This window comes from Xiphias gladius, chromosome 2, assembly GCF_016859285.1.
Source record: "Xiphias gladius isolate SHS-SW01 ecotype Sanya breed wild chromosome 2, ASM1685928v1, whole genome shotgun sequence".
NCBI lineage: Eukaryota > Metazoa > Chordata > Actinopteri > Istiophoriformes > Xiphiidae > Xiphias > Xiphias gladius.
In genome coordinates, this window is record NC_053401.1 from 6,888,137 (window position 1) to 6,907,690 (window position 19,554).

The 19,554-nt window shown below is 43.1% G+C and overlaps 3 protein-coding genes across 8 annotated transcripts; 2 read left to right on the forward strand and 1 right to left on the reverse strand.

Annotated features, from left to right (window-relative positions):
* The first annotated feature begins 1,584 nt into the window (after window positions 1-1,584).
* dram1 (DNA-damage regulated autophagy modulator 1) lies at window positions 1,585-4,305 on the forward strand. 4 transcript variants are annotated; one of them, XM_040142414.1, is made up of 7 exons: window positions 1,585-1,914; window positions 2,338-2,405; window positions 2,711-2,853; window positions 2,977-3,261; window positions 3,543-3,614; window positions 4,009-4,101; window positions 4,194-4,305. In XM_040142414.1, the coding sequence occupies exons 1-7, from the start codon at window positions 1,784-1,786 to the stop codon at window positions 4,236-4,238; spliced, it is 837 nt and encodes a 278-aa protein (XP_039998348.1). In that variant the 5' UTR covers window positions 1,585-1,783; the 3' UTR covers window positions 4,239-4,305. The 4 variants fall into 4 exon arrangements, with proteins under 4 accessions (XP_039998348.1, XP_039998359.1, XP_039998357.1 ...); XM_040142425.1 differs by having other exon boundaries at window positions 2,977-3,154; window positions 3,556-3,614; XM_040142423.1 differs by lacking the exon at window positions 3,543-3,614.
* A 2,198-nt stretch (window positions 4,306-6,503) lies between these two features.
* Window positions 6,504-10,938, reverse strand: washc3 (WASH complex subunit 3). Its single transcript, XM_040142443.1, has 7 exons — window positions 10,682-10,938; window positions 9,330-9,428; window positions 9,151-9,216; window positions 8,907-9,044; window positions 8,080-8,196; window positions 7,933-7,997; window positions 6,504-7,818 (listed from the first exon to the last, which is right to left on the reverse strand). The coding sequence occupies exons 1-7, from the start codon at window positions 10,730-10,732 to the stop codon at window positions 7,719-7,721; spliced, it is 636 nt and encodes a 211-aa protein (XP_039998377.1). The 5' UTR covers window positions 10,733-10,938; the 3' UTR covers window positions 6,504-7,718.
* Window positions 9,047-17,054, forward strand: LOC120798234 (zinc finger protein 180-like). Of its 3 annotated transcripts, none has more exons than XM_040142393.1 (11): window positions 10,076-10,150; window positions 10,239-10,270; window positions 11,731-11,786; window positions 12,307-12,509; window positions 12,598-12,699; window positions 12,800-12,895; window positions 12,973-13,083; window positions 13,182-13,299; window positions 13,982-14,774; window positions 14,892-14,950; window positions 15,045-17,053. In XM_040142393.1, the coding sequence occupies exons 3-11, from the start codon at window positions 11,753-11,755 to the stop codon at window positions 16,553-16,555; spliced, it is 3,027 nt and encodes a 1,008-aa protein (XP_039998327.1). In that variant the 5' UTR covers window positions 10,076-10,150; window positions 10,239-10,270; window positions 11,731-11,752; the 3' UTR covers window positions 16,556-17,053. The 3 variants fall into 3 exon arrangements, with proteins under 3 accessions (XP_039998319.1, XP_039998327.1, XP_039998335.1); XM_040142401.1 differs by having other exon boundaries at window positions 10,239-10,265; XM_040142385.1 differs by lacking the exons at window positions 10,076-10,150; window positions 10,239-10,270 and adding an exon at window positions 9,047-9,075 and having other exon boundaries at window positions 15,045-17,054.
* Window positions 17,055-19,554: the final 2,500 nt, after the last annotated feature.

Below are 19,554 nucleotides of genomic sequence, written 5' to 3' on the forward strand. Positions count from 1 at the left end.
TCAGCTGACGGAGACAATCTACAACTGAGGCAGAAATACAGCTGATCAGTGCTAGTCTTTGACACACCAAATCATCAGGGAGAAAAAAATAAAAAAAATTAAAAAAAGTACTCACATGAAATGAATCCTAAACTCAAGGTTCACTTACTTAGCTGCTACGGAAGCTTTCCATTGTATCTCACTGCCGACTTTGAGAGGAACTTGCTCAGGTGTTGTCACGTGACCAAAACATGGTCTCACCTCCGTCATCCAGGGAGGCTGCAGTTTTTACTTCTTCTTAAATTCAGCCTAAAATTCAATGTAATTGGATTTAAAATTATTTAAAATGATCAAAATTAGTATTATTTTAAATTCAGTGTAATTTAATTTAGTAAATATAATTCAATTTAATTCATCTAAATCTATTTACTCTTAATTTATTAATATCATTTAATCAATTGATTTAACTCAAATTGATTTGAGTAAATTTAATGTAATTTAATTTTGAGTAAATTCAATTTTTTTTATGCTGTGATTTGACAGGGACAGTGAAGACAGACAGGAAGTGTTGGGAAATGGTCCAGCCAGTAAATATAATTTAGTAACTATAGGAAATATGTCTGTCCCACTTTGACAGACAGTGTAGGAGTTGTTAGTCCACGCACCATCCTCACTTGATCATTCGGTATAAAATAATTTCCCCCCTAGATGCCAGGGAGGGGATTTGGTCATGTGGAGTTTTTTTTTCTAAGCTCCTCCCCACAAAGTGTGCAAAGTCTGGGTCCTCTGGGAGCACCACGACCACCGCGTCCCTGGCTGACACTAGGGAACGTTTCGGGGGGGGGGGGTTGACATGTGGGAACGCTGGCCACCCGATCCGAGAGCACGCGGACTGTCAGGGTTTAAAGGAACTGACCCTCACATTTTGACATTTAGTGGTCGGGTGTTCCCAGGTGCAGACCAAAGTCGAGGGGAAAGGTCCTCGGATGTCAGCCTGGCAACAAGGACCGGAGCGACCCGAACCCGGAACCCTGCAACAACCGGACCGGGCAGACCTGGTGTTGTTTGAAAGGCCTCATTAAGGAATAGGTTCCTTTAAAATCTCAGGCCCCCAGCGGCTTCCTGGACAGAGCAGTCACACGGACAGACACACGCGCACACACACACACAAACCACTCTCCAACTATATTACTTTAACCTGTTATACTTAAAGTGCGTTTTTCTGACAAGTGCTGTTTTCCAGTGCAGCGGACCTTTAAATGTACTCGCACTTCTGCACTGCGGTGTCGCGGCCCCGGCGACAGATCTGAACGCTTCCCCTCGCTGCCGGTCATTGCCGGTACTGCCACGTTCAAAGTGCGTAGGAATTCAACGGAAGATGTTTTACTTTGGCCTGTGAGTGCGGGAGCCAAGCAAATACAGAGAGATAAAGAGAGGAAGGAAGGGAGCTGCATAAAAACGGGTGGTTTTATTTGAGTAGGACGGCCCACAAGGAGTGTGTGTGTGTGTGTGTGGGGGGGGGGGTTTACTGTACACTGTATATCAGCTTATTGGCAGAGGCCAAGTTCATTCTTGTTCACACACCACGATGTGACTGTCGGTAACAGAACCTCCCCGGACTTCTCAGAAAGACCCGCAGACTCGGCCGTCCCCCCGTCCCGTCCCCGTCCCCCCCCCCTCCCGGACCAGCATCAGACCTGGATCTTCTCTCCGTGTACCCTGGCCCCCCGTCCTACGCGTGGAAGCGTCTTCTGAAAGTTCCGCGTAAAACAACAAACTCCCCCCCCCCCTCCCCCTGGCTGAGATGTTCTGGTTCACGCAAGGGCTGTGCTCTCTGCCAGTGTTTCTGGTCATCTGGTCCTCCAGCACTTTCATCATTTCCTACCTGATTGCGATTTTCAGACACGACGTCGATGTCCTATTTCCATACATCAGGTAAGCTTGGCACACGCGTACGGCTTGTTTTTGACCGCGGGCGCAAGAGCCAGTTAACCTCCGGTCTTTAACCATGTTTGGAGCTATATAAACACACACACACACACCTGTCGATGTTTTTCGTGTTCGTGAGGTGGTTTCTGAGAGCCAGGCGAGCGCCGTGCTCGGGACCCTAGTTTAGTTTCGTTTTCCTGCGCGTAAACTTGGCCGGTACCCAAACGACAGCTGCGCGAACACAGCTGTCGTTTAGGAGGCCCTCGCCTTTTCACTTCCCCCTTCTAGATTAGACATTTCCGACAAAATAGATGGGCTGCCAACACACACAGAGAGAGAGAGAGGGGGCCCCAAACGACGGAAAGTTGTGATTCACTGTGAGTTGTAAAGTGAGGGCTGAAAGGCTCAAATCTCTTCTCCCTTTTTCAGCGACACGGGCGCGAACCCCCCAGAGAGCTGCATTTTTGGCCTGATGACATTCATTTCTTCAGGGGCAGGTATTTTTATTTTTTTCCCCCATCCCTTTAAGTATGAACTTCAGCAGTGTCAACTCCTTGCAAGCTGACTGTTTTTTTTTTTTTTTATTTTTTTATTTTTTTTGGTTTTTTTTGGTTTTTTCTTAAGCAACCTTGTGTTTTCTCAAGGGAGGAACCAGGCTTTCCAAAGATGTTAGTCACATTTCCCCTTTTTTCAAGAAAATGAAAGCAGACTTTGTGGCATAGGATGCAGGCAGAATGTGTGTGTGTGTTTTTTTTAGGAAGTTCACAAGATGTGTTTAATGCTCAATTTGACCTTTGCACAGGAATAGCCACCATATATGCCAGATACAAGTTTGTGGAGAAGCTGAGTGAAGAAACGAGGGTGGTGAGCCCACGTCTCAACAAAGCCGCCCTGGTGCTCGGGGTGGTCTCCTGCTTGAGCATGTGTATAGTCGCCACTTTCCAGGTATGCCTTGCCACGTAAGTCCCCGTTTTCCAACCCAAGTCACTCACGGGGCTGCAGTGTGATGCGGTGTTTAACGGCGCGTTTTGTTTTTTTTGTTTTTTTTTCTGCTTCCCCTACTCGCAGGAAACAACGGTGACAGAAGTCCACGACCTGGGGGCTCTGCTGTTCTTTGTCTCCGGTGTCTTGTACATCGTCGTCCAGTCGGTGGTGTCGTACCACGCCTACCCGTATGGATCCTCGGCGGGCGTGTGTCGCGCGCGCTTGGGCATCGCCGTCGTCGCCGCCTTGGCGTTTTTCCCCAGTATCCTACCAAAAAAAAAAGAAAAAAAGAGAAAAGTCGAGATGCTTTGGTTTCTGCTCTGTGAACATGCACGACGCGCATTTAACCAGGATGCTACACTTGGGTCCGTAAGTATCTGGACAGGGACGCACTTTTTTTTTTTTTGCTTCTGCGCGCCACCGGCATGGATTTGAAAATGAAGGCACCCGGGGGCGTGATTGAAGTGCAGACTCTCGGCTTTTATTCAGGGGGGGGTTCCTCCCATATTGAAATCGCTTTTTGGGGAATTAAAGCCAGGGACTGTGTATAAATATATATTTTTTAAAAATGGCCGTAAATTCCTAGACGGCTAAATGGACCTAACTGTGCATCCCTCACACGACCGGTGTCAAATTGCCATTTTCCTCAGCGGATGATTCCAGCTGTCGTCTGCGCGTTTTTCGTGCATCAAACCAGGCTGCACAGAGACAGGGAGGACCAGGTAAGCCGCGGTGTTGTCAAGTACGCCACGGGCACCGGTTTGGAGCCGAGGCGATTAGTTCGACTGTTTTTGATTGTCAACTAACGGTTTGTCATTTTTCAGGCAAAGATGTCAAACATTCCCCCCGACCCACTTTCTTTACTGTGAGAATGAGCTGTTATGTTTTGTTTTGTCTTATGTGATAGCAACCAGATTTCTTTTCTGTGGGCTTTGGACTGAGATTTTTAGGGGAATTGAGACGGGTTCAAACAATCGATCAGTTCATCTAACTGTCAGAATAACCGGTAACAACGGGGATTGTCGCTTGTAGCCCCCTCGTCCTTTCACACCCGCAGTCACAGTGCCGAATCCTGCCTGACTGCAGCCCCTCTGTCTCTGCCCCCCCCCTCGACAGGACTACCCTTTCCACGTGGCCAGCGCCGTATGCGAGTGGGTCGTGGCCTTCAGCTTCGTCTGCTTCTTCCTCACATACATCGATGATTTCAAAGTGAGTGTCAGAGGCCGATGGGCGGAGCGTCGGGATTCTCCCTTTTTATTCCCCGGAAGAGATTCTTATTCCTCTCCCTCTCCCCCCTACAGATGTTTACCTTGCGAGTGAAGACCGAGTTCGAGGAGCTGTCTTGATGCCCGGCTCCCAGCCGAACTTTGAACACCGGTATCTTCAGTGGGCTGCATTTAGTTTTGGCGAGGGTTTTTTTTTTTTTTTGTGCTCATATGTTTTCACACACAAGGCTTTTGTAACATCGTGCGTTATGTTTCCACCCGACTGAATTTGTTTAGCAGAGCAGGTACTTTGTAGATCATTTATAGATTTGTGCAACCGGCAGTCCGTCGGGTCTGACATTGTAAAGAAGTAAAACTGACCGCAGCCTGCATCTTTTACACTTTGTACACAATCCCATGTCTTTTCAACAAGTGTACTTATTGCCGTCCGCCACTCTGCACTTTGCACTCTCGGCTGTCGCCGCACACCAGCGCTGTCACGAGCCGTCGTCGGACGTCTGACCGCGGAAGAGGAAGAAGTTCCATCACACGGCGGAACGCGTGATTGCCGCCCGCGTGGGTTCAATCGCGCGTCAGCCGCCCGAGCCGATGGCGCGGGACTAAGACGTTGTGAGGGGAAAATGGCGAAGCACGCAGGTGCTCGTCCTATGCGCACCAGAAAACTGTCTGAAATATTACTACAAATAGGATTATTATCCAGATGCTGCCAGTTCCTTAACAGAATGTGTTGTTTTTGTTTTCCCAGTTCAGAGTTTCTGTTGAGGTACCAGCTGTGTACTCCTCGCGCTGAATGGCACCGCGTGATCGTTTCCTATGTGGCCCCACAGTGCAGCTATTGATGCCGTTTTTGCGATGTCTCCCCGGGCCGCGATCAGCATCGTGCGATGGGAATTAGGCTACTTAGGGAATTTGATCAGCCCCACGGCCGGATTCAATCCCCATGATAAACAGTAATCGAAGCCGATGAGGATTAAAGAGGTTTGTTCCGTGCGCTTTTTCCCCTCAGCCTCGGCGTTGTGGCTCCAAACTTTTTTCTTTTTGTGTCTTGGGTCCGAACAAACCAAATGTCTTCGTGTGACCCCTCGTCACAGGTTAACGTAGACAAGAGTCTTAAGCATTTCAACCCAAGAGCGACTTTTTCCCTCTCAAATTGTTTAATTTGGAGGATTTTCAGAGGCCAAAAGGGGCAAAGTATCCAGAATTTTCCACACATAAAATACAATAATTTGAGAAAAGTCTGAAAAATGCAACTATTTTGTGTAACAGAAATATATTTGTATGTATATTTGTATTATGTATTTCTATGTATGATTTGTTTCTAATCTCTTAACCCCCTCAGATTTTATTGTGCTATCAAGCCCCCAGTCGGCAACCAATGCCTGAACATACTGCCAGTACTGTAGCTGTTGTTTTGCACTCACACAAGAAAAACTAAGGGCAGGACAGACGACGTGAGGCCCTCTGAGACCAATTTTTGTGATTATTGACTTGACTTGACTTGATAACAGGGGAAGAAAATCAAACTCTGAAAGTGGTCAGAAGTGTTGGCTGTTGGTATTGGCCAAGATACTCCACTCAAACCTGAGTTTTCGGCAGATAGACAGTATATCAGCAGCCAGGGTTTAGGGCCCTGTTTAGATCCTGCCTAAATATGGTGACTGAACGTTCTCCATGGACGGGATGAACACACAGTATTCTAACGAAAGAAGTCCTGTACTGTAATGTGTTAAGGTGACAGAATGGAGGTCACATGAATACAGATTAGTCACTTTTTCACTACAGATACTGTATTTTTACAAGGGAAATGTTAGTTTTTGGGGTTTTTTTTTTTTACTCAATCACTTCCGTATATTTGCTTGTGACATTATGTATTGCACAGATGATGCTGTCCCTGCTGAGTTGAATAATAAAGATTCACTTTTTCAAGCAAACTGTGTGAGTGTTTGTTACAGGCAAAATCACAGATCCAACAATTGTTGTTCTTGAAAAACGTGCTTTCCCGACGTCTCCATACTCACTTTTTCAAAGTCACTATATTGTTATATCCATTCATAGAAATCTTATCAAAGACAATACATTTATTTTGTGCTAAAACGTTCTTGGCTCTGTTTCTACATCTCCAAGCATGTACACACAAGTTCTGATCCATGTAACGATAAAGACTCAAACACAAAAATAGCCCGTAGTTAACCTTTTGTTTTGACGAATGGCGTTCATCACTGAGATACCTCTTGGCAGAAGTTTGTTCACTCTTCATTTTATCAGAGGTGAGTGCGCAATATACTGTTATTCCTGGGCAAACATTAAAAATCTACAAGATTAAGAGGCATGTCGATTGGAAAAATGTTAGCTATGGAAGTACATAAAGCAGAGCCAGGCAAAGCATTTCTATTCATCGTTTATTGATTTTTATATCATAAATCCAAGACACATACAGCTGCTTTGGAAAGTACTCAGATTTCATTCTCGAATCTTTAATCTCGTGCAAAAGTTTCTAGTTACTGTTTGTAGATTAATGGCCATAAACTAATATTAATCCATTTAAAACTAAATCTATGGTACAATAAAGTGCAAATACTGAAGGGGTCTGAATACTTTCCAAAGCCACTAATTTTGTCTAAATCAACCATGTTACAGCAACAGTGGCTTTACACTGAATCTACTGAAGTTGTCTCTCTTCTGACGTGGTCACTTCAGTAAGAAAATTCTAATCTTCTATGCAATAGTAAACAAGGTGAAACACTGGAAACGCATATTATTCTTCCACTAGCAGCTTGTTTACCAAACCCGGTAATAAGAGATAAGTTGTGTTACTTTTGTTTTGTGCATTTCTCATATGTGAAAACAGAAAAGCCACTGCTTTTGCCCACGGCAGCTCTGCTTTGAAATGTAGAGAAACGGGCACTTCGTCCAGGACGCCGGCTAAAAATGCTCACGTGACTTTGCGTTATTTTGCAGTCCATTGCGATTGACGCCAAACAGGCCGTTGAGGCGACGGGATATACAGGGCACTGATGCTGGAACAAGATTGTTGTGATATTTTTCCTGCCTGGCCTCAACACACAGATTCACAAAGCACGTTTTAAATCATCCAAAGTATCCGACATATATTTTTTTTCCAAATTTACCGGGACCCTGTAACAAACAGAGACAGAACTACCAAGTGATCTCTTAAAGGTATTAGACTGTGATGGTTAATGTCAATACCACAGAAGACCTACAACTACTACTTGATAGGTTTCGTAGAAAGATTACTTGCTACCGTCACGTTGCGAGTACTACATCTTACATAATCAACAGAGGAAATTGTTTCCTCCTTTTGAAACGAATAATCATTTATCAAAAATGCTTATGATATATCAAACTCATGGAGATCGGATTGACCGACAAGAGAAGCATTTCAGCTCATTTGGACTGAAATTACAATCACTCTGGTTAGATTTTCTGTTGCAGGCACCTACACCTGCACCTTCTGGCTGGCGCTCCTTTACAGGCACGCTGCGAACGTGTCCTCTCCTGCGTACGGCCCTAAGGAAGCTCAGACAGCGATGGACGGCCTTTGCAGGAAGCTTTTCTGGCGCGGAGGACACAGGAGAGATGTCAGTCACTGAAAGACGATTCGCTGTCGGAGCTGGTGGCGGCTACATCTTGATCCTCTGAGCTCCTCGCTCCTCCGTCAGGAACCGGGGCATCCGGTGTGCTATAATCAGCCGGGAGGGAATCATTATTGGTCAGTTTGATGAAACCTCGCAGCACAAATTCAACACAAATGCAGAGACATTAATACGTGTTAATTTAGCAGTGTAACACTCACTCAAGCAAGTTGGGATCCAAACCCTCTAGGACCATTTTATTCTTAATGGCCATAACCGGAACACCCTGTCAAAGAGCAAACATCTATTAAGATATAAACATTATTTTTACGCCAAGAGTACATGAGCAGGGGTAATTGTAGACTCACCACTTGAACCATTTTCAGATATCGGGCATAACGTGGGTCCTTGGCCACTGTCATGACGTTCTCTGCGGCTGCTTCTGCTTTCGGCGTGGGTGCAGCTTCTGGTGCGGTCGGAGCAGGCTACAGCATGGGGCAGTGTGAAGCAACAATTGGTTTAGACGGAACTAGATATATCAGGGGTGCTACCCTGTTTAAATTTTTCTGGTAGGTTTTCTACTTCCAGAGTCTGTGAAAATCTCCAGATGTGTTTATCTGACGCTGGAGTGTATTATACGGATCATTAATGAACTACACCTACTGCTTTAAATGTAATTGTGTTTCTCCTCTTTTAGAACACTTTTGAAAGTTTTTGCCAAATTTCATTGCTAAATCTGAACGGCTAGCAGCTGACTGTCTTAGCTGAGCATATAATTTGGAAACAGCTAGCCTGGTTCATTCTAAAAGGTCAAAACTACAACTACCAGAAACCCTAAAACTCACCACGCCGCACACTGTATCTCGTTTATTTTATCTGTGCACACACAGAAATGTTGTGGTTTTTACATGGAGTTATGTGCTGAAACTATTTCTCTCTGGCTGCGCACTGACTTCCTTGAGACCCATCGTCACTGTGAGGTTACCAAGTTGAGTGTGGATTAAATGAACCGGTTTTAACGTGTTAATTAGCTTCAGGTGATGGAAGGCTGGTTTTTTTGGGCTTTGGCCAGAACCAGGCTAGCCAGATAGCAAGATTGTGAAAAAAAAATCATCTTGGCTTTTGGCTGCTCTGCAGTTCAGTAGGGCTGAAAAACACTATATCTGTTCATTTGTGTGCATGTCTGTACATCTACCTCTGGGGGTGGCAGAGTCTCTCTTGGTGGACCGCCGGTTTGGCTCTGACTGGCAGTTGTTGGACCATTAGCCTCTGTGGTTTGCTGCTGATTCATTCCATCTATTGTGACCTCCTCCAGTCCGGGAATGGAGGACAGCTGCTCAGGGCACAACAATGTTCCATATAAGGTGAGTGTATGGACATGATATGTACATGAAGTCATAAACTGCAGACAGAATGATGGGAGAGGCTCAAGAACTCACCTTGGCTTCCAAAATGCACAGAGTGGTTTCGATCTGCTGTATGCGAAGAGATATGTTTGCAAGTTTCTGTGGGGAAAGACGTTTGACAGTTCAGGGTGTGATCCAAGTGTGACAGAAACTGCTGCTGTGACCTAAACAACAAGGCAGGAAGCAAGAGCAGGAAGCTTTTCAGCACAAACCTCTTCACAGACTGTGGAGAAGCGGTTTAGGAACCGCACCGTGTGGACAACAAACTGATTGAGATAGGCCACGATCCTTCTCTGCTGAATGGCAGGAACCTGGAGGAAACACAGACACATTTATTTAAGTCACAGTATTAAGTACTAGAGGGGCAACCCAGAGTGTGCTGTACTAAGGGAAGGAACCAACTCACACCATCTCGATAAAGCAATTTCTCACCCCACTCCCACCACAGCCAAATGGGAGGGGAAAAAAAGGATGTATTCATTCAATCAGCGTAAAAATATTTTGATATCATTAATTATTTCTAAACATTTTAGAATGAAACCAGTTGTTTAAATGGTGCTATGGATACATAAAATTATGCTAAATGCAAGATATCTCAACCATATAGGTGTTAAAGACAGTACTCTTACTTTTGGGTATCTACAGCTTGTCTATCTTTGCAATTAGAATACAGATAATTCTTATTTTGTTAAAATTTATCGTGTAGTTTGGTCTGGAGTGTTTAGTGCCTGAGGGACACTGTAGGAAGCTGGCATCAACCAGACCTTTATTTTATCGTGATCATCTGACAAATATTAACCCCAGGGGCATCTGTGTATTTGTGAAATGTGCATTTTCAGTTTACAGTGACAGTATTTTACTGTAATTAACCCACCCCACCCCCAAACACAGCAGAAATTCCCAATCGGGTCACAGAATCTGATTGGTGTCAACATTTGGTGTTAACACCGGATTTGCAGAATACTGCAGGAAACACGTCTCTACTGCTACAGTCCGGTAAACTAGGGCTGGAACGATTGGTCCAAATCGATTAGTCGATCGACAGAGCTGACAACTATTTTGAAAAATCGGTGAAACACTTGAGTCAAGCAAAGATGTTGAAGAAATTAAAAAAAAGTGAAAAATTCTCTTGTGTCGGCTTCTCAAATGTGAGGTTTGTCTGCTTTTGTTGGTCTAATGTTATTGTAAACTGGACATCTTTTGGTTTTGGACATCTGAAGACGTGACCTTAGTTAGTTAGCAGCCATACAGTAAACTAAACACGTCCATCTTGTTTTAAAGTGTTCACTGTGTATGCATACGCGGAAAGGAAGGGAATTCCTTTGAAAACTACAGAACTGTATGGAGAAACTTGAGGCGTAACATCAGCGCCATGTTGACAGCTCAAAACTGTCCAATGTGCCGACGACAGTCAACTAATCGTTTGCTTTCGTTTAGGCCAAACGATTTTGGCAATCTGTTGTCATCGCGGCAGCCGTCTCGTACTTCTGCCTCGACCCGTTTTTCTTCACGCTTCCCCAGTGGGCAATTTCCACCGTTGGCGTTAGCTAGCGAACACACGAACCTTGGTGAGATCAACTCCAGACCCCACAATTGGCAGCCCGTCCTCGTCCATGTTCGATTTCTAACTCCTGCGTCAGATTAAATTGCAGTTTCTGTTTCACTTGCGAGAGTTTTCTCAGCTGGAAAAATGGCCAGAAGTCGCTACATCACATTAAAAAAATAAAAACAACCACAAAAAAACATTTTCTATATGAAACGATTCATGTGACTCTGGGCTTGCGTGATCGCGTCGTGACGTCGCCCGCAGCTTCCGCAAGAATAAAAGCCGACGGGATTTGTCGTTTGACTTTTATTTTGAAGTCTGTGGAAAAACAACAACATCCGCTACTATGTTTGTGTTTGTTCACTATAAACACAAACAGTCTGGGACGTACACTGTAAAACACCATCTAGGAATTTAATCTTTTCTCATCAACTTAATGTAAATATGTAAGTTTTGCTCATTTCAAGTTATTTCAACCGAGAATGTCTAGTTTTAATCTAATGTGTAGTTTAATTTCAGACAACTTTAGAACTTAAGTGGGAATAAGCACCAACACAACGGATGATGACAACTTCTATATGATACATTTGATCACAATTATGAGCGAGTCTCTAAAACCTTTTTTCTGCTCTATAAGTAACTAAAAAAAATACTTATTATCGCTTACAGTGCAAACAGATGTTGAAACCTAAAGTATATTAAAGTACCCTTGTTTAAATAACTATAAATGTCCTGTTAATTTATGGACTTAACTACATACTTTTTTCTGTATCCATAAAATGTTTTAATGTTTAACATGAAAGTTAATTCTTTACCTTGATAATAGTAGTTTAACAAAGCAATAGTTCACATACTATTCCATGTAGGTGAACTGTATAATAGCAAAACTGACAAAATTTGAGGGGGGGGGGGCATTATATGTTAAAAGCAGTCACAGCTCAGTTGTCAGATTTTTATTTTGAAAAGAGGAAACACAGGACAAGACTTGAGGGAACGGGCGCTTGCGTGCTAACAGCGCATGTTAGCCACGAAAGCAAACAACATAATTTTACGTTTATTTTTCAAAGCTACAGGGGTCGTATTGCACTAATGGAGGCTCTTGGTACAACGGACAAAATAAACGGTATGTATACTGACATTCTGCTCCCGCTGTAATTCAAAGCAGGCCATGTTTATGTTAGTCAGAAGGTTAGCGGGGCCCGTCTATTTAGAGGAATCATGACTTGTAGAAGGCGTCAAACTAGTGCAGGTGCATTAAAAAATTATATCATTATATTCAGACTTTAATTAAGATTGTCAGGTATTACAGTTCATTGTTCTGAGATCCAAAGCAAAGCCGCAGATACTATGCCAGGTTGCAAATTTAAAACTCCCATTAAATAGGTTTGCCCAGCAATTATACTGGTTCATAGGCTTATGGCTTGTAGTTTTCATCAGATTCATCAGTAATGTGCCCTTGCTTTGATTTAGCAAATTGTTGCCTCTATTATATTTATACTGTGAAAGAGCTCATTTAAGATAGACCTCAAAAATGGTTTAAATTAAATTAGTGTTGTTAAGCTTGTCTACAGGTTCTCTTTGAATTAAAGGCTCATTGCTGCCCTCCAGAGTCCATCCCCTAACATCACATATTTATGGTTCAGACCCAGGCCCGCCTCTTTCATCTCTTCGCCTCCTGGTGCCCCCATTGCAACTTCTCTCTGCCGCTATGTGGCAGCTGGCAAAGCAGAGGGATGTGATGAATTATGAGAAGCTCCAGGAGTTCGTGGTCATGGTGACAGAGGCAGTGCCCGGACTGATCAACCACAGACAGAGAGCCCAGCTCATTCTGGGTCTAAGAGCAAGGGTGAGCAGAACCTGCAGTCCGGGTCACATTCAAATATGTTGATTTGTCCTCTATTAACTAACTAATTAAATTTTATTTCATATTACAGCTTATTCTGGAGCTATGCAAAGGCTCAGCACGAGGCTCTGTTGATTCTCAAGTGATCCAGAGCTATTTGGACAGACTCCCAATAACCTCTGCAAACACAGATGTAAGTACATTGAGGGGATACCTCTTTTTGAAAACAGGTTAAAAACCAAATAATGATGTGATAGGGCCTCTTTTAATGACATGAATTCAATCTGTGGCAGTACAGGGATGCAGAGGTGAAAACAACAGAGTCCACGTTCATTGCACTTGTTCAGAGCCTGCTGAAAGACCCAGTAGAGAGAGCATACTTCTTCCAGGTCAGACAGATTTTAATAGTTTGTTTCTTAGCATAAATATATGCTAAAATGAACTGACGTTTAATTATCTCTTGTAGGAGGTATTCCCAGTGGAATATGGGCCGCAATATGATGCAGCTCTACATGTGCTACTGTGGGAGTTGCTCTCAAAACTGGAAAAGCTGCTGCCCGTACCAGACCTTAAACAGGTATTCAGTCAGTCCCGCCAGATATTTCAGGTTATTTTAACCTCTACAAAACGTGCCATTTTACCAGGAACTTAAGGGCAGCTGTGCTGTGATTACAGACGGCAGCCTGGCTCGGCTCTGCTCCTTCTGTTTTGAAGGAGTGTCTTCAGTCCTCACCTGAAGAGCTGAGCTTGGTCTTCGAACACTACAGGACTGCGGGGCTACTGAAAATGCCATGTAAGTAGAGCTGAATTGATTAGTTGAAAGACGGAAAATAAACTGGCACCATTTTATTTATAACTAATAAATCATTGAACTCACTTATTAAGAAACAGTCTTTGGTGAAACGAGTTCACAGCTGCACACTGATTCCAAATCAAGAACATTTCGATCCCAGTCGGATCTTTGTCAGGTCAAAATGAGTTCTGAATATAACATAAGATATTTAATATGGAAGTACAATCTTCAGTGTCATTACTCCCTTCGTCAGTGCTGTGCTTAGTAGTTTTGTACCGATATGTAATGTGCGTATCGTCATTGTGATTTTCAGGTGAATGATCCAACGCTGAGCCTCAAAATTCTAAGATCGGTCGTTGCAACTGTGCCCTTTCTCATCGTAACCGCTGTGGTTACTTGTAACATATGTCAAAATTTTATTTTATACCCGGTTGCTTGTTTTGGTCCATAATTATTTGAGTTTTAAAAAAATAACCAGTTCAAGGATGCCATCTGAGCTTTAAAAAAATTGTAACTGGTGTTTTTTAAAAACTATCAGTTAATCAGTAATTAAAAGTAATGGTTACTTACAGCCATATGTTTAAGTGTCTTAAGGTGTTGTGTCATTGTTTCTGTACAGTGCCTTGAAAGTATAGTTTTTTGCAACCATCAGCGGAAACAGTGACTGGTTATCTTTTTGCAGATGGCCCTTCATCCACCATTGGCAGCTGCATCATGTCTGCTTTATCCATTCCTCCCTCGCAAAAGACAAACATCTCCGTTGGACTGGAATCGATCCATAACTATGCTAATGTATTAAACCCTGTGACTTTTGTCGGAGCGGACCAGTACAGTGTTGTGGCCGTCTACACTGAGGTGGAAGTTGGATCATCTGAAGTGGAAGAGGAAATGATTGAGTCGGCTGAAGTTCAGGTTCACACAGATTTCTATGAAGAAGAGATTGTGGCTGTAAGCGCAGATAATGTTGGTGGTGAGGAGTCTGCCAGCTTGAGATCAGAAGAAACAAGTGAAACTGTGGACGTTGCAAAAGCGCTGGAGACCCTTACAAAAACCTTTGCACTAAGGAAGGAGAGCCTCGGCCAAGACATGCTGACAGGAAAGGCTAATGATTCATCCCTAAATGAGGAGCTTGCGTCAGGAAACGCTACAGATGAACGAAACGCTAATGAACGATGTGAAACAGGTGACCAGACCGATGATAAAATAGAAACAATGAAGGATGATTTCCACCCCAGAGGCATAGAGAGCAGTGTTAACTCTTCTTGTAAAGAACCGAAGGATGACTATGACTCCGACCCTGGCCACGCAGAAATGACAGATGTCTCCAGTGAAGCTCCTGTTTCTGAAGCACAGCAGTCTGCCTGCTCAGCTAACATCCGCAGATCCTCTCGTCTACAAATGAAGACCTCACCTAGTTGTCAGGAGATGTGTAAATTCAGGAGATCATCAAAGGAAACTACAGAGGAACCAAAAATGTACAAAAACCATTTCTATTCTAATACATTTAATTGCTTCACCTTTTGAGATAGAATTTTTAAAAACATAATTACGAATTTTACGAATTTAACGACTTTTTTTTTTCATTTCACCAGGAGCAAAGCTGACGCATCAGTTGCCCCCTCTGTGATAGCAATTAAAGGAATCGATAAAGGTAATACGTTGACAAGAAGAGGAGAACCTTCTTGGAGCTTTTCAAGTAAAATCCACATATTTTACTCAAACCAGCGTCTTTATTTTGTTTGCAGGGGATTCTGATGAAATGACCTCCATCATCTTCACCTGCTCACAGTGCCCCTTCCACAGCTCAGATGAAAACAGCCCCCCTCACTTCCACATGCAGAGTGTTCGAACAGAAGTATACAGGACTCTCTCCGGGGCCAAATTTACACCATCTCCCTCCAGCACTGATGAAATATTTACATCCATTAAACTTTTCCCCAGAGGAAACGCAGAGCGGAGCGGAGCGGAATCGCCTGACAATCAAAGCAGCGTGAATGTTTCCCAGTCCCATGTCAGACAGAAGGCCCTCACATGTGAAACGTGTGGTAAGACGTTCACCCGTACGTCAGACGTCAGGAGACACCAGCTCACTCACACCGGAGAGAGACCTTTTCATTGCTCACAGTGTGACCGAACCTTCCAGCACTCATGGGATCTGGCAAAGCACGAGAGCAAACATCACGGCGTGGCCATCTCTTTCTCCTGCCAGCTGTGCGGAAGCTCCTTCGCCAACCTCCGCGCATTAACCGTCCACCACAAGAAGTCTCACTCCCAGGAGAGCCAGCTCCCTCAGATTTGCTCCATCTGCAGCCAGAGTTTTGCGACTTCCTCTGAGCTGCTCGAGCACAGGAAGTCCCATGTCACCAGTAAACGCTACATCTGCCAGCAGTGCGGCGAGGGCTTCGACTCCCTGCTTGCACGCTCCCAGCATCGGCAGATGCATCAGGTAAAGCATAAGTTTAAGTGTCCACATTGTGAGAAGACGTACACCCGAAGGTCTGATGTGAAGAGGCATCTGTCCACACACACTGGGGAGCGCCCTTACCAGTGTAACCAGTGCAGCAAACGGTTCTCGCTCCACTTTATGCTCATGAAACACCTACGTGTTCACACAGGCGAGCGGCCTTTCCAGTGCTCGCACTGCCCAAAGAGGTTCACACTGGTGTCTGTGCTGGCCAGACACGAGAGGATGCACACCGGGGAGAAACCTTTCCTCTGCTCCCAGTGTGGGAAGGGTTTTTTGTCTCAGGGAGAGCTTTCAAAACACCACAGGTCACACGTGGACGACAAACCCTACTCCTGCCCTCAGTGCGACAAATGTTTCAAGAGCAAGAAAACCCAGCAGGAACACATCATCTCCCACACTGGGGCCCGCCCATACCCCTGCAGCTACTGCGGGAAGGGCTTCACCAAACCATACGCACTGACCAGACACAACCTCATTCACACAGGAGAGAGGCCGTTCCCCTGCGGACACTGTGAAAAGTCTTTTCTCACCCTCAGCGAGGCTCAGCTACACCAGCGAATTCACACGGGGGAGAAGCCGTATCCCTGCAACATCTGTGAACTCAAATTTAAGAGCTCGTCTGAGCTGGCGCGACACAGACGCAGCCACTCAGGGCTGAAGCCGCTGAAGCCGTACTGTGAGCAGTGCATGAAAACATTCGCGTCCAAGGTCAAGCTGAAGAAACACATGGAGACACACAAGGAGGGAAGATCAGCGCAGTCTGTGGACTCCATACAGCCTAAGGAATGAAAAATCTGAATAAATAATAGAGACTATGTGGAATTGTGAAAAACAATGTGTATTATTTCAGGATGTTTGAGTTTATGTGTTTAGCCTTATCAAATTGTATAAGTTGTAATTAGGAGATAATATATTTTCTGCAGATCAGGAGAGAAACCTTTGTCCACAGCTACAGTTTGGTACTACTGCATCCTTCAACCTTTTGAGGAAATTATTCTGAAAAAGTAATCTTTAAAATTGTTAAAGACAAATCAAATAGTTTGTTTTAAATGGAAATCACAGGTGCAAAAAAAAAAAAAAAAAGTTCATCAAATAGATTTTTCACTCATAATACTGTCCGTTTCTTTTTGCTCGCTATCACTGTAATATTGCGCGGCAATGGTATGCAGCGACGGTTTCAGGTTTAAATCAAAACACGGGCACCTTCATGGGCTAGTATAAATCGAAAGTGTACTTAAGGATGAGTAAGGGAATGGATTCACCCTTAAATTCAAGGCACACTGCTTCTTTAAAGTAGAAAAAAATAAAAAGCCTTTATTATCATGACTGCATGATTTAAAAACAAGATCAGGGCGTATCAGTCATCTTCCTCTGGTTCAAACAATCACGCACACAGACAAGAGGATCCCGTAAGCACATGAATCAGTCGCTGGCTTCCTCTTTACACCTGGAATCACTCAGTGAATGAACACTGTCATTGATCATACTGGGAAAATATAGCTACACATCATCTGAAACGGTACGCATTTAACACAAGTTAAATGATTCCTACCAAGAAAAGAAAAGGGTCATTAAACACTCCCGAAAAGATAAGAGCAAAACATATGAATAGATAATAGAAAAAATAAAAAGGATAGGGAAGAAGAACAAGGGGTTAATTATTCTCATCTGTTTTATTTAAATTATACTCTGGCATTCATCTTACAAGTCCAAATAGTCCTTACGTTTCATGATTTGATATCTGTATTATTGAGATTATGTGGAAGTTTTAAAACAAAAGTCAACAGGTTTACAGGAGACAGGGCACTGGTGATAGGGAATAAATTCAAGTGGTAGGCCATAAAACCTAAATCTGTGTAATATAATCCAGTGTTTCCTTACCTGGTGACCACATGCGGGGTCACAAGACGATTAACAGGACCTGGAAAAGCAGAAAAACGTTTATGGTGAGCAAAGTTTTTGATTGTGCAAATGAACATTCGAAGCGACTCCGTGAGCTGATGATTCAGAGCAAAGATTAACTATAAACACCATAAACATAACCTCATTTCCTCTACAGACCTTCGGCTGTCGGTGGTAAACTCCCTCTGTCTTCCTCCCGGCTCGCTGTTGCATGCCTCATATGCTGGAGAACAAGACGCTTAAATCGGCCCGTGTAACATGGAAAACACCTGAGAAATCAACATATAAGTCATTGTGGTCAGCCAGGTGTAATCTTTCTGTTTTTCTGACCCAGGAAAAATATATTTAACTTTTTTCTGCAGCCCCCTCCAAAAAACTAGATTGCAGTTCTGTCACAGCCTTGCTCTGCCCCCACCAATCTATCTGGGTATTCCCCTCTCTGCCATCATGTCGCTATTATGGTTGCCCTTATAGAAAAGAGCCATTTTGAATGTGTGTAATTAATTGTGAGGCTTTAATTAGCTCCGACTGGCAGGGGGTGGGTTTTATGGGAGGGAAGCAGATGCCAAGCAGGAACCACCAGGATAAAACCAGCTGCATCGTATAACAGGGGGCCCTGGATGTGCCGTCTAACGGGAGCTTTGCAGTGGTTTTAGATTGGCTTTCCATTTTTAGCATGGTTTATGTTTTCTAAATGTATTTGCAGTTGTTAGAACACTGCTAGTTCCGAATCCAAAATATAGTGAGCACTATGTGGAACAAAAATGATGAATATCAGCGCAGTGATATAATATGAACAGAGCAGTGATGTAATACAATAGTAAGAATTTATTTTTAAAGTTAAATGAGGCCAAAATCCGTGTTACATACAAGATAAACATCACAGGCATACTAACAAACACAAATGTGTAAATCTGTAAATGTGGGTCCTCTTTCTAATAAGGCATACTTTATAAAGGATTCATGACTTATAACTAATTGCTTTATAAATGTTAATAAATCAACCAATAATAAGAACAGATTTTGAGTTGCCAGGTTGTGAAAAATCCCTTTGGCTGTTGTTTATCCTTTCTATTAGGTAATAACGTATTTATTAATGTTGGTAATCCATTAATAAATGCTCATGGGTTTCTCAGTTGCCATTAAGAGCGAAGTTTTAAATATTCATACGTTTTTAATAAACGGTTGTAAGTTCATCAATTGATTCTGGTCCAGATTCTCCACAGAATCTTTTTCAGAAGATAAGTGGTCAAATAGTCCATTGGAGTGCTATGGGTGGGTTATCTAAAAGATAAAGCATAGTGCCATGCTGTAGGACGGATAAAGATGAGCCAAAAGTTAAAAAAAAAAAAATTCAGCCCACGAGTCTATATTGTGTTAATTTAAATCAGTCTGACCTTCAGCTTCATCTAAATGCAGTAATTAATGCTTTTGTGGTTGAATTTGTAAGATGCCTGCACTGTAGACTAACCTGTTTTCATAAAATGGTTCACAAAAGGAAAAAAAAACAAGTTGAACTGTATGTTAGAATTCTCATATTGTTGCGTAGGCAGTTATTAAAATGTGCATTCACTGTGCAGCCATGATTTTTCGATGACTGAGGATGTGACTTTATGTCCTACAAAATGTATGTTTTGCATGTCTTTATAAAGTAAAGAAATATGACGTGTCCATACTTTAAAAATATCTTTTTGTTGAACTGATTTTTAAATATGTGGCACATATGAAATAATTTATTTTCACATCCAACTGTGACGCTATAAGCACCGGTTTCAATCTGTCATGACCTTGACTGACATCGATCTACAGAAAATATGAAGACTAACAGCCTGTGTTTTTATTTGTCATTATATCATAAAGGTTAAACACAGAGAAAGCTGTTATAT